The following is a 14917-nucleotide window of genomic DNA, read 5'->3' as shown; positions in this document are numbered from 1 at the left end:
CAGAGAGTAATCTGCTGGACCTGTGAAAATCTGGGGCCTGGTAGTCCAGGGGATATGCACTTCTGGGGCCCTAATGCCCCCACCCCAGTCACCAGCTGGAGCACCAGTGAGCAGCAGCAGCACTCTCAGGCCCCTGGGGGGCAGCATCTGCCTGGGAGGTGGGTTACAGGCCTGGCCTGGCTGGGCAGCGGGGATGCAAGGCAGGAAACCTCCAGGCCATGCGCTCCAGGGTGTGGGTGGAAGACCTGCCATCCCAGCGCTTGGACCCCGCACCACACCAGTTGCAGGGAGGGTGGAGAAGGAGAGTCACCATCTGGTGTCCCTCAGCTGTTGAGTCCATTCTGGTGGGGACATGGGCATTGCAGGGCTGCGCTCACCCTGGGCAGTGCCCTGCAGCCCTGCCGAGTTGTGGGGAGGGGAAGTGGCTCAGCTGCTAAGAGGAGAGGCCTAGTCTGAGGCCCAGGCTGTGGTTAACTCAGCGTCTCTCCGCACTGGAGGGCTCCTCTGTCTGGCTGGGACCTTCACAAGCTGCAGGCTCACAGACGCCTTTGCCTGCTGTCTTGCACAGCAAAACTGCACCCCCTCCTCCCTGGCATCCAGGCGAAGGAGCTGCAGGAAGGTTCCTCTGTTGCAATGCGTCCAGATCAGCTTCTGGTGGGAACCCGGCCCCTTGATCCTTTTCAATGGCTCTCCTTCCCCTCTGTGTGGGTGTGAGCTGGGGGGAGGAACATGGATCTAGGAGACCAGAGCCCCCTGTCTTTGACAGCATGGCTTCCCAAAGACCCCTGCATTGCAGGCGGAGGCAGAAGCAATGCATCTGATTATCAACCCCCCTGAGCCAGCCAGTCTTGGATGGGAGTTGGTTCCCCCTAAAAGGGGAAGGCCCCATGTCCCATTCACCACCCACCTGAACCAGTCAGTACCCAGCCCTGGGTCTGGTTTGCAGTCAGAGCCCCTTAGAGGGGAAAGGCCCCATCTCCCATTCCCCATCCCCAGGAGCCAGCCAGTCCCTGGCCCTGGGGCTGGATGGGGGATGCTGCCCCGTAGAGGGGAAATGCCCATATCTGTTTCTCACCCATCCCCACATGAATGGTTGCTGTGTACTGTGAGGCTGAACCCCATGAGGAGCTGCTCCCATTGCACGGGGGTAGGGGCTGAGTGGACTCCGGTGTGTACCTGCTCCTGGCCATACATTCTAGGGGGGCCCATTGCATGTTCGGTTCTTGTAAAAATCTCCCCATATCCCCGAATTGGGAGATGCTGGGAGCTGAGCTTCAATGGGATTGAGACCCAGAACTTGACAGGATAGGCTGGGAATTGTAAAGGGGGGTCAGGGTATTAGGGGCCCAACTCCCACTGAAAGTCAATGGGATTTTGATACCTCACTCCTGCAGTGGCTTTGAACATTCCAGCTGGTTGTGTGCAATAGCGGTGGCCATTTCTAAAAGCCCTGGAAGGAAATAAACACTCAAGAAGGCTGAATGTCACTACATTCGATAGATACCAACAGCTATAGGACAGGGAGTGAAATTAAGAAGCAAACATGGTGGAGGTGAGGGCGCCAACAGGGCTGAGATACTATAGCAATGGGTAACATTGTCAGGGAATGGATGGATGGATGGAGAGAGGGAGGGAAGGAGGGGGTGTATGGAGAGGGAGGGAGGGATGGAGACTTGCATATTCATAGGGAGATAGGGAGGGAAGGATGGCAGAACGGATTGAAAGAAGGATGTGGATGGGAAGGGAGGGAGGGACAGATAGAAGGGGTGGATGGACATGGAAGGTATATTCGAAAAAGAGATCCTGAGACATGAGGCCTCCCATAAGGGGTCTGGTGGAAGGCCTAAGGCCTGAACTAAAGTCCGGGTCTGCTGAGATAAGGTAAAGTTAGCAAGAGTCAGTCTATGAGCAAAGGTGAGGCCCTGTTACAAAGCAGATGCCAGCTTGCATATTTGCTATCCGATACATGAACTTGCCAAGCACAGGGCTGGTGTTGCACAAACACAAGCACTCCTAGGCGCTAAGTGTTCGCATAAATATATTCCAGAAGGACAGTGCCAGAACATCCTAATACAAGGTAAACTCACTTCCTGAAGGTGACACAAGGACACACCGACTCCTCCTAAAGATAAGGTCAGGATGAAAGGGTGTTGGATAGAGATGTTTTGAGCGAACCATCAGGGACACGGTAAAGAGTGTTAACTAAACCACATCAGAGGGGCAATACATAACTTATTTGTACCAGTGTATAAAAGGGGGTCACAGAGGGGTTGTCTTTGTCTGGTTTTGGGGGGAGTGGAGACTCACCCCCTCAATGAGCCGAGCCCATTGTCACAGGCATAAATGTGTTAGTGTACCTGTAGCACATATAAGGCAGTAATACTGTGCTTTGTTGGCAATAAACCTGGCCAAGCACCTTCGCCACTGAACTGTGTCTGTGTTCTTCTTGGACAGTTCGAAAGAAGTCTGCTGTACGGGCTACCTGGCTAGAGCCAGTGTAGCACACAGAGACAACACACATGCAGCCAACAACTGACAACACTGGTGACCCCAACCGCTAATCTGGTAAGTAGGTGAGCTGCCCTCTGTAGGAATCATGAACTAATGCGGAAGAAAGCTATGAGCTAGGGAACCCCCTTATCTCCTCCCTGCAAATCCTCACAAAGTTTGACAAGATATGGAGGTGCTGTGATGTCAGTATAGGATGTCCATATGAATTTTAGAAACATAGTGTGAAAGAAACACATAATGGAATCTGACAGGTTTCAGAGTAGCAGCCGTGTTAGTTTGTATTCGCAAAAAGAAAAGGAGTATTTGTTAGTCTCTAAGGTGCCACAAGTACTCCTTTTCATAATGGAATTTGTAAGGCTAGGGCACCCACTGTAGTGTTGGAGAATAAGAAGACTAAGTTCTGTCTGGAGGGAGATCTCATGGCAGGCTTGACTGTTTGTTCATTTCTCTGGAACGTTAATAGCTTTCTGTCCTCCTTTCCTCTGCAATATCCCTCCATACATCCTTCTTCTATATCCATCTGTCTTCTCATATACTATGTCCATCCATTCATCGTTCTCCAGTATCTATTCATGATCATCCATCCTTCTTCAAGTTCAATCTGTGTATTATCTTGTAATATACATCCATCCGTCTATCCACCTATCCAGCCATCCTTCTGCAATAACCATCCATCCATCCTTCTGTATCGCCCATCCATCCATCCTTCTACCTTCTCATCTGCCATGTTTATCCATCCATTGTTTCACAGTATCTATCTATCCTCTGTTTTCAGAGTAGCAGCCGTGTTAGTCTGTATTCGCAAAAAGAAAAGGAGTACTTGTGGCACCTTAGAGACTAACAAATTTATTAGAGCATAAGCTTTCGTGAGCTACAGCTCACTTCATCGGATGCATTTGGTGGAAAAAACAGAGGAGAGATTTATATACACACACAGAGAACATGAAACAATGGGTTTATCATACACACTGTAAGGAGAGTGATCACTTAAGATAAGCCATCACCAGCAGCAGGTGGGGGGAAAGGAGGAAAACCTTTCATGGTGACAAGCAGGTAGGCTAATTCCAGCAGTTAACAAGAATATCAGAGGAACAGTGGGGGGTGGGGTGGGAGGGAGGGAGAAATAACATGGGGAAATAGTTTTACTTTGTGTAATGACTCATCCATTCCCAGTCTCTATTCAAGCCTAAATTAATTGTATCCAGTTTGCAAATTAATTCCAATTCAGCAGTCTCTCGTTGGAGTCTGTTTTTGAAGCTTTTTTGTTGAAGTATAGCCACTCTTAGGTCTGTGATCGAGTGACCAGAGAGATTGAAGTGTTCTCCAACTGGTTTTTGAATGTTATAATTCTTGACGTCTGATTTGTGTCCATTCATTCTTTTACGTAGAGACTGTCCAGTTTGGCCAATGTACATGGCAGAGGGGCATTGCTGGCACATGATGGCATATATCACATTGGTAGATGCGCAGGTGAAGGAGCCTCTGATAGTGTGGCTGATGTGATTAGGCCCTATGATGGTATCCCCTGAATAGATATGTGGACAGAGTTGGCAACGGGCTTTGTTGCAAGGATATATCCTCTGTCTATCCATCCTTCTACAATATCCATCCATCTGTTGCCTTTTCTTTCATTTAAAGTGAATTTTGTAGTGTGGTATTACACCGCCGTAGGTTCGGCTCTAGTGGCTACAGTTTCAAACTCACAAAGTGAAAATCACCTCTGCTACTTGCTTCAGATTTAGAGTCTCTAGGAACACATAAGGACAAAGGGTTGTGACCACACGTACATTTCACACATAAAAGGCCCTGTCTGTTTCACAAGTTTTATTAGAGTTACGGTTAAAGTTATGATTAACCAAGCATATAGAAATTCTATAGAGATCTGTGCACATGTTACAAATATAGTTATACTCACATTCTTTCGTGATATTCTAAAGGTCTGATGGATGCCTGGCCAAGTGATCATCACTAGATGGGTGGTTCCTGATGGTGTTTCCAATAGGAAGCTCAATTTTCCTGATCTGGGCATCCTTTTTTATAATGTGATTCCAACTATACCTCATTAGCTTTTATGCACATTGTGCACTCTACAGTTAGGGCACGTGTTAGAAAAATGTCACTGCTGGGGATCTTGTAAGCAAAAAATTACTCTTATTGTTCATTTTTCACAGCGCCACATATGGGCACATCTTTCCCCGTAATCTTGTGGCATAGGGTCATTCTTTGGTCACTTATGTCAAGCATTTCTTAAGCCTATGGCCTAGTGTGGCTAAGATACTATTTTACAGGCCTCAGCCTGTAGGCCTTGTATTTGAATCCTCCTTACTTAGACCCCTAATACCTTCTAACTACTGATCAATCTTATATTTCTGTAATCCTACAATTTAACTCTAATCAGCATAGAAAGATTATGTATGGCATAACATGTTGTTTAATCATCTCTGTCTAGCTCTCCACTCACACTAGAGATGGATGCTCCCCTCTAAGGCTTCAGCTTGTGCAGAGTTTTCTTGATCCACAGGACGTATTTGGAGAGCCTGGTAAACACACTGGGAGTTGACCAGTCACAGCTACCATGGGAGACTATGCCCTGGGCCTTCCCATCCAGACCAGGGGGCCCCCAGAGTCGCCCTGAGAAGCAAATACCAGGAGCAGAGTTACCGATGTCCAAGCAAAGAGTGGGCTGCATTCTGTATTCACGGTCCTGAAATCCACCTCTGTAACCCACTTCCTGGGGGTTCACAGTCAAGTCTCTCCCAGGACATGCCCAGGGCTCCCACCCCATGACCCAACCAACTCCTGTCCCTGAATTCTAGAATCTGCCTGATTCTGGTGTCTGATTTCTAGCATCCATCCCTGATTTCTTTAAGCTGCTCAATTCCCGTCCCTGATTCCAAATCCTGATTTTCAGCATCTGGCTGACTCCTGCCCTTGATTTCTAGGATCTCCTGCTGATTTCTCAGATCCACCTTGGGTTCTTGATTCAGCAATTCCCCTTTCTGACTGCTAGGATCAGTCTGATTTCCAAACCTGATTTCTGGGATCTCTCCCTCACGATTAAGATCCATCCCTGATTTCCAGGATGTGGCTGATTCATGTCCCTGATTTCTAGAACCTGTTGAACATCCAGATGATTTCTGTCCCTGATTTCTGTGATCTTGCCAGTTCCTGTCCCAAATTATTAGCATCCATTCCTCATTTGAAAGAACTGCCTGGTTCTTGTCCCTGACTTCTAGCCTCCATTCCTGATTCCTAGGATCTTGGCAATTCTGATTCCCGGTTCCCAGGATCTGCCTGGCTCACCATGGATCCTGACTCTCCCCATTCTGCCCAGCCCTGTCGGTCCTGTTCTAGCAGCACCTTGTCCCGGATACTGTGTGCCCCTGTCCCACACTCACCAGGAATGGCGACTTCCTCTCCTGGGGGTTCCCCACACACAGCATCCTGGATGGGACATAGTGCAGATAGCGCTGAGACAGACACATTATCTTGCCCATGACCCTCAGTTCCACCTCCTGCAGGGTCGGGGAGGGCTTGTCGTTTGTTTTTTTACTGGTCAGGCCCCAGCCAGCCACGCTGCATACTGCCCCCTTCTTCACCTTCTTCTTGGACAGGGGGATGGTGCCCACAGTCTGGGTCAGCTTGGCCTTTTCTGTCAGCTGTGATGCGAGGCGGGGGCAGGAGAGAGAAGGGAAATCAAACTCCTCTTGGGGAATGCATCCTGTCCTGGGGGGATGGTGCTAGATGGGACCAGATGGGGCATCCCCATGAGAACTGTGCAAATCTGTGATGCCATGTGGCTACAGGGGGTTTGGTGATGGGATAGAGTGATACCTACAGCAGAGTGAGGTCACTGGTGGAGGGGTGATGTGACTGCTGTGCTACATGCCGCAGTGTGGGGGTCAGTGGGGGTGGGAGGATGGAATGAAAGTGGTACCTGCAGTAGTGTGAATTCACTGAGGGTCAGGGTGGCATTACACCCCATTGTGACATTGCGCTCCATATGCTTTATGAAAATATGCTTATGAATATGACATAACTGCTGTACGCTAAATGCCCCTTGTAAGGTATCATTAGAACTCTGGACGAGAACTTGTTATTACAGATCCAGTGATCAAGAATAGAGAGCTCTTCATTTCAGATTATGTTGACACTTATCATGCTGCTGCCCTTAGAGGGAAGTGTAATATCTCCCATTTCTCTGACATATTTGCTGCTAGAGAGTTTAAAGCCCGAGTGGATTCATTTTTCTACATATTGGGCTACAATCCAGAGACAAGAGCAAGCGGGACCATCTCCTTATGAATGTCAAATGGTACTAATCCACTGAGTGTGTTCATCCTATTTGTTTGCATGGATTGTTTCCATGTCTGGAGGTAGGCGAACAAGACATAAACTCGTGTTGCTGATACAAACATCTGAAGTGGAAGCCATTAAAGGTGCTTCAGAAACAATGACCTGTGAATGGCCCTGATTACCTGCAAGCCTCCCTGTGACCTGTGGGCCCACCCAGGAAGAACAGAGGCTGGGGTCTTACAGTGACATGTGACCCTCTCACCTGGTACTGAAATCCATCTGGAATCTGGTACTTTTCCAGAGGGAGTGGGATTTCAAACAAAGGTTTCCCGCCTTAGGGAAGTTCTATATAAAGTAGGGGAAGCTAACAATAGGTGTCTTCAGCTGTCTTAAGAGGTGGCCTCCCCACCCCCAAGAGATACCTGAAAGCACCTGAAAACAAAAGGACTGTAACCACAGGGTGAGTGAGAACAGGCTGGACCCAGGTTAGAAAAGGCAACTGACCTGAGAAGGATTTTATCTGAAGTAACATCTAGGGTGAGAAGTTATCATTTGTGACTGATTTCTTAGTGTATTCAGCTTAGACTTGCATGTTTTGTTTTATTTTGCTCTGTGAATACTCTGAAACTTTTGTTCTGTCTGTTATTGCTAAAAACCACTTAAATCCTACTTTTTATACTTAATAAAAATCACTTTTGTTTATTAGTAAACCCAGCGTAGTAATTGTTACCTGGAGGAGTGGGGGGGGGGAACAGTTGTGCAAATCTCTCTTTCAGTGCTACAGAGGGTGAACATTTAATGAGTTTACCCTGTATAAACTTTATACAGAGTAAAATGGATTTATTTGGGATTTGGATCCCATTGGGAGCTAAGTGTCTGAGTGCTGGAGACAGGTGACCTGCTGAGCTGTTTTCAGTTAAGGTCTGCAGCTTTGGGGATGTGGCCCGGATTCTGTGTCTGTGTTGCAGCAGGCTAGCATGTCTGGCTCAACCAGGCAGGGTTCTGGAGGCCCAGGCTGGCAGGAAAAACGGGCTCAGAGGTAATTTCAGCACATCAGGTGTCAGGCCCAAGGGGATCTCTGTGACCGAGCCCATCACACTCATCTTCTTCCTAATAATGTTAGGATATGAGTATGGCACAATTATGATATATTTTGTGCAAGATAAGGCCTGTGAAATATCATTGGAAAGGTTATGATTTACTGAACATCACTATCATATTTATATGTATGTATCATTTTTGTATCTGAAGTTAGGAATCTTGTCTATGCATCTATTACAAATGTGTTTACACCTGGGGAACATCCACTAGACAGGATGCAATCAGTCTAGATTGCTGGCTGGTAAGGACCATTAGGAAAAACAATAGGTCTTAGAAGATGCTAATCTCTTACCAGGGAGCCTTCCTAAGCAAGCCTTCCTGGGAACACTGCAAACAGCCTTTATGTTATGGCTGCAGGTTCATGTGATCAAGCCACCTGGTACTGGACTTCATGATAATATTAGTATTTTTCCACTGACCAGGGGTGGGAATCACACTGGAAGACAAAAATTTTCTGCCTTATGTAAAACCTATTTAAGGCAAGGGAGTGACATAATTGTGGTTCGTTCTTCACTGAATCCCCATCCAGGATGACTGCTGTAAACATCAAAGAAACAAAGACTGAATGAGGGCGGAAGGACTGAGCTCAGGCTGGAAGGCTGTCTAGCCTGTAAATAAAATATCTGAAGTTTTAAGTTGCAGGCAAATGCAACTGCCCTTCAAGAATCTCTGCAATCTGCCTAAAACAACATTTAGGGTGGGAATTTGCTACTTGTAAGCAGTGTAGTATATTAAGCTTAGATTGCATATTTGTCTTATTTGCTAGGTAATCTACTTTGATCTGTTTGGTATCCCTTATAATCACTTAAATCTATCTTTTGTAGTTAATAAACTTGTTTTGTTTTGTTTAAAACCTAGTGTGTATATGGAAATTATAACTTGGGGCAGAAAGCTGTGCATATCCCTCTCCACACTGAGGGAGGGGGTGAATTTCATAATCTTATGCTGTATAGTTCTGTGTGCAGGACAAGACGGTACAATTTTGGGTTTAGTCTCTAGATAGGGGTGTGCACTTGAGTACTGGGCAGTTCCTTAGCCAATCCTTCCCATGCAGTGCTGATCTCAGCATCGTTGTGAAGCGGCAGCTGGATGTGTCCCTACATATATATATGCTGGAGGGGATTTGAGAACCTGTCACACCATTACATTGTAAAGGGAGCCCAGGCTTTTGGGTCAGGTAGGCTCAGTGGTACCCCAGTTCCAAGTGGCACTCCAGGGGGAATCTATTACAGTGGGGTGATGATATGGGGTGATACCTGCAGCCTTGTGAGGTCACTGGGGTGGGGGCTGAGATGTGGCCAGTACCTGCAGCAGCATGAGGTCATTTTCAAACGTCTCGTCATTGAATTCTGGGTGGGGGATTCGGCGACGTACCCAGATTGTTTTCGTCCCCGGTTCATCTATTTCAGAGTTGTGGGCCCCCAGCAGCACGGAGATGTTGCTGTGAAATACAAGGGGATGCAGGTGCTGTAGACAGGCTAATACTCTGGATTCAGGCATGGGTCTTTAACCTTGTTAAAGTGGGTGTGTGTAGATCATGCCAGCACTCCAGGGCCTTTCCCCTGCTGGGTGGGGAGTAGCTTTGACCTGGCCCCCGGTTAGGAGAGTGGCTGGCTAAGGGGCAGGGATCTTGCATTTCTTACCCAAAATTGCAGTTACAATGAGCCGCCGTCACCACCACATCCTCCCGGATCAGGAACCCTCCACAGGTTCTTATTGTCCCAATTTTCACATAGGCCATGTAGGGTCTGGAGTGAGGCTGGGCTTCCTGTCCTCCAATGATCTCCCCTGGCAGACATGTCAAGAGAAGGATTTAATTCAGGTTCCCGATACAGCCGCTGGTGTATCCCTCCGCTAACTGAGATCAAGGCCCCCATTGTCCTAGGCACTGAACAGTCCCAGTCCGAGACCAGAGTTTGGTAGAATTGGAAAATGAACCCAGGAGTCCTGGCTTCTAGCCCCACTTCCCCCGCTCTAACCATACAGACTGCACAGACCTGCATTTCCTGTCTAGGAGTTGGCCGTTCACATCAGCAACTTATTGAATTTGTGTGTTGCCTCCCTCTCAGGGGATTTATTATGGTAACATCAACCCCCCTTCTCCCCTTGCCCCTTTAGCTCCCTGCACACCTGCCCCCAGACCCTATGCCTCCCCAGATGAGTCCTGGGCACACACTGATGCCTCCAGACCCCAAAGCTCAAGGGCACCTCAGCTTTATTCTGGGCACACACACTGATAACTGCCCCCATGCCCCACGGACCTCTCTAGTTGGGTCCTGGGCAAACACCAATAGCCCTTGGAGCCCCACATCACTCCAGCTGGGTGCTGGGGACACTCCAATGGCCCTGGTGGAAGCATCTGACTCTGGAGAGGAGCCATGGTTTGCAGACAGCTCCAGTAGTGCCAAGCTCTACTCCCTCTGTGGCCAAGGGGGGCCTATCCCCTCTTGTACTCACCAGCCTGAGCCCCCGGGGGCAGGGGAAAGATCATGGGAAACAGGAGCAGCAGCAGCATTGTCAGAAGGAGTCTGGGGAAGGAGACGATGTGTCTGTCTCTGGGGTCACTTATAGGACTGGTGACGCTTGCCTCGGTAAACCACAGCTCCTTGATCCTGCCAGGGAGGAGTACACACATAGTGTAAGGCAGTCACCAGCCACCCTGCAGAGCTAGCAGAAAGCAAACCTTTGGGGCTGTGCACATCTGGGGCCCTAGAGCCTCTGGGGATGTGCATATATGGGGAATTGCACTCCCTGGGGCTTTGTACATCTGAAGCCCTCTACCCCTGGAGACTGTGCAGCTCTGGGGCCCTGAACACCCTGGGGACTGAGCAGATATGGGGCCCAGCACCCTTGGGGGGCTGAGCACATGTGGGGCCCTGTACCCCATGAGGCTGTGCACATGTGGCTTCTTTTACCCCTGGACTGTGCACATCTGGGCCCCATTAATCCCAGGGCTATTCACATCTGGGTCTCTGCACCCCTGAGGCTGTGCACTTGTGGGGCCCTGCACCCTCTGAGGTTATGTACTTCTTGGGCCCTGCACCACTGGGCCTGTGCAAATCTGGGGCGCTATAGTCCAGGGGCCATGCATATTTGGGGCCCTGAACCTCCTGGGGACTGTGCACATCGGGGCCACTATGCCCCCCCAATCACCAGCCTGAACCCTGGGGAGCAGGAGTATGAGCAGCATTGTCAGGGCGCAGCTGGGGAGGGGACATCTGCCTGGGTGATGGGTTACACGTCTGGATTGGCACCAGGAATGCAAGGCAGGAAACCTCAGGGCCAGGTGCTCTGGGATGTGGGTGAGGGCTCTCCCATCTCAGCTCTTGGATCCCCCCACCACATCAACTGGGGGGTGAGGGTGGAAAAGGGGACCTGCCACCTGGGACCTCTCAGCCCCTGAGTTCATCCTGGTGGGGCCATGGACACTGCAGGGCTGCGCTCACCCTGGGCAGTACCCTGCTGAGCTGCTGCGCTGGGGGAGGTGGCTCAGCTGCTAAGAGGAGGTGGCCAGTTGAGGCCCAGGCTGTGGTCAGCTTGGCCTCATCTCAGCATCTCTCTGCACTGGGAGGACTCCTGTGACTGGCCGGGGCCTTCACCACGGGCAGGCTCACAGACTTGCTGGCCTGCTGTCTTGCAAAGCAATGCCACTCCCCCTCCCTCCTTGTGTCCCGGTGCAGGAGCTGGAAGAAGGTTCTTCTGTGGCTGGTCGCCCTCCAGAGCCTGGAGTGGTGTGCACATATGGGGCAGAGCTTCCCCCTGATGCAGCTTGCATTGATACCCCCCACCCCCGCTCTGTGCATGCGCCTAATGGGGCATGTGGCTATCGCTGAGACATCCGCTGAACCAGCTTTGCTGGCCTCCAGGCACCTGGGTTGAAGCAGAGATGGGGGTGGAGAGGGACAACTCAGTGTGATGTTTCCACCCACCAAGTGGTCCTTGGCTATCTTTGTTCCTGGGGGGGGGGAATATACAGCCCAACTGGGTCAAACCCCCTCAGCTGAACCCCTGGAGCCCTGTCCAATGGGGGGCTGCCTGTTCTGGGGCCAGGCACAGCTGGGGACCCACCTAGCTAGGAGCCCCCTGGTGCTCCTAGCACCTGTACACTGCTGGGTACCGCGCACATCTAGAGTGAATCTGGGGGAAATGGTTCGGTAGCTAACAACAGAGTCTGAGCTCTCGCCCTGGCTTGGTGCTACTGTGGTGGGAGTCATGATTTGACCAACTGTCAGCTCAGCCTCTGGTGGGAACCAGCCCTTTGATCCTTCTCAAAGCTCCCCCTGCCCTGCAGTGTGGGTGTGAGTTGGAGGGAGGGAGTGGGTCAGGGAGACTAGATCCCCCCATCTGTGACAGCACCACTTCCCACAGACACCCAGATTGGGGACCAGACCCAAAACAATTACCGGTAATTAGATTCTCAACCCTGCTGAGCCAGCCAGTCTTGTCTGGGAGAGTTGGTGCTCTGAGAGGGAAAAGGCCCCATGTCCCATCCCCATGCTCCTGAGCCAGCCAGTCCCCACTCTGGGGCTTTGTTGAAACCGATGGCCCTTAGAAGGGAAAGGTCCCATGTCCATTCACCACCCACCCTCACACGAAGGGTAGCTGTCCAAGGTGAGGCTGGATCCCATAAGAAGCTGCTCCCATTGCACGGGGGGAGGGGCTGAGTGGACTGCTGTGTGTACCTGCTCCTGGCCATACTTTCTCGGAGGCCCATTGACTGTTCAGTGCTTCTGAAAATGTCCCCATATCCCCGCATTGGGAGATGCTGGGTGCTGAGCTTCCATGGGATTGAGCCCCAACACTTGACAGGATGGACTGGGTATTGTAAAAGGGGTGCCAGGGTGTTAGGGGCCGAACACCCACAGAAAGTCAATGGGATTCATAGATTCATAGATACTAAGGTCAGAAGGGACCATTCTGATCATCTAGTCCGACCTCCTGCACAGCGCAGGCCACAGAATCTCACCCACCCACTCCTATGAAAAACCTCACCCATGTCTGAGCTATTGAAGTCCTTAAATCATGGTTCAAAGACTTCAAGGAGCAGAGAAGCCTCCCTCAAGTCAATCATGCCCCATGCTATGGATTTAGACACCTCACTCCTGCAGGTGGCTTTGCACATGCCGGCTTGGCTGTCTGTGATAGTGGTGGCCAGTTCTAAAGGCCCTGGAAGGAATTATACACTGACAAAGGCTGAATGTCACTAGACTCCATTGATTCTGGCAGACAGAAGATAGAGTGAAATTAACAGGCAAACATGGCAGAGGTGAAGGCACGAACAGACCTGAGATACTACAGCAATAGGTAACAGTGTCAGGGAATGGATAGATGGATGGAGGGGGTGTGTGGAGAGGGAGGGAGGGAGGGATGGAGACTTCCATATGTATAGGGAGAGAGGGAGAGATGGATGGCAGGATGGATTGATAGAAGGTTGTGGATGGGGAGGGAGGGATGGATAGAGTGAAGGGGTGGATGGACATAGAGGATGTTATCAGAAGAGAGCTCCTGAGACATGAGGCCTGCTATAAGGATCCTGGTGTAAGACCTAAGGCCTTAATTTAAGTCAGGCCCTTCTGAGTTAAAATAAAGTTAGCAAGAATCAGGCTATAACCAAAAGTCAGGCCCTGTTACTAAGCAGATGCCTGCTTGCAGGTTCACTGTCCAATACATAAACTTGCCAGGGCTGGCATGGCAAAAAAACGAGCAATTCTAGGCACTAATTATTCACGCAAGCACATTCCAGAAGGATCGTGCCAGAGCACTGCAATACAAGGTAAACACCTCCAATACAAGTTAAATACACTCCCTGAAGATGATATAGGAACACACTGATCCCTCCTAAAGATAAGGTCAGGATGACAGGGTGAAGGATAGAGGTGTTTTGAGAAAACCAACAGGTAAAGTCTGGTAACCAACCACATCAGAGGGGCAATACATAAATTGTTTATATCAGTGTATAAAAGGGGGGGGGGGTCACAGAGGGGATGTCTTTGTCTGGCTGGGGGGGGGAGCAGAAAGTCCCGGCCTCACTGAGCTGAGTCCCTTGTCTCGGGCATATATGTATTGAGGGCACCTGTAGCACGTATACGGCATTAATACCATGCTCTGTTAGCAATAAACCTGGCCAAGTGCCTCTCCCACTGAACCAAGTCTGTGGTTTTCTTGGACAGTTCGATAGAAGTCTGCTGTATGGGCTACCTGGCCAGAGCTGGTGCAGCGCACGCAGAGAACAGCCAACAACTGACAACACTGGTGACCCCGACTGCTGATCTGGTAAGTAGGTGAGCTGCCCTCTCTAGGAATCGCGATATAACATGGCAGAAAGCTACGAGCTCGGGAACCCCCTTCTCCCATCCCTGAAAATCCCCACAGAGTTATATAGCTGCAATGGGATGTCAGCATAGGACGTCCATATGAATTTTAAAAAGATAGTGGTGAAGAAACATAGAAAGGAATCTGTAAGGTGAGGGCACAGACTGTAGCCTTGGAAAAAAATAAGAGTAAGTTCTGACTGGAGGGAGATCTCATGGCAGGCTTGACTAGTTGTTCATTTCTCTGGATCACCAGTAGCTCTCTGTCCATCTTTCCTTTGCAATATCCATCTGTCTGTCTTCCTATCTGCTACATCCATCGATCTTCTTCAACATCTATTCATCATCGATCCAGCCATCCTTCTGCAATATCCATCCATCCATCCATCCATCCATCCATCCATCCATCCATCCATCCATCCATCCATCCTTCTTGCAATATCCATCCTTCCTCTACCCATCTATCAAGCTATCCTTCTGCAATATCCATCCATCCATCCTTCTGCAACATGCATCTGTCTTCTCATTTGCCATGTCCATCTGTCCATTGTTCTGCAGTATCTATCCATCATCTGTCACCCATTGGTAAATCTTTTTCTGTAATCTTGTGGCGTAGGGTCACTGTTTGGTCACCTTTGTCAAGCATTTCTTAAGCCTATGGCCTAGTGTGGCTAAGCGAAAATCTTACAGGACTCAGC

The 14917-nt window shown here is 49.7% G+C and overlaps 1 protein-coding gene across 1 annotated transcript in view; it reads right to left on the bottom strand.

Moving 5' to 3' along the window:
• Window positions 1–4954: 4954 nt before the first annotated feature.
• Window positions 4955–14917, bottom strand: part of LOC119841806 (mast cell protease 3-like) — a 500929-nt gene continuing 490966 nt past the window's right edge. Inside the window, 5 exon segments of the mRNA XM_043495994.1 lie at window positions 4955–5118; window positions 5121–5142; window positions 5910–6170; window positions 9214–9349; window positions 9552–9696. Of these exon segments, the coding sequence (XP_043351929.1) occupies window positions 4994–5118; window positions 5121–5142; window positions 5910–6170; window positions 9214–9349; window positions 9552–9696 (689 nt within the window). The 3' untranslated portion in view covers window positions 4955–4993.

Source organism: Dermochelys coriacea, chromosome 13, assembly GCF_009764565.3.
Source record: "Dermochelys coriacea isolate rDerCor1 chromosome 13, rDerCor1.pri.v4, whole genome shotgun sequence".
NCBI classification, from domain to species: domain Eukaryota; kingdom Metazoa; phylum Chordata; order Testudines; family Dermochelyidae; genus Dermochelys; species Dermochelys coriacea.
The sequence above is the reverse complement of the archived record's forward strand: the minus strand, read 5'-3'. Positions and strand labels throughout refer to the sequence as shown.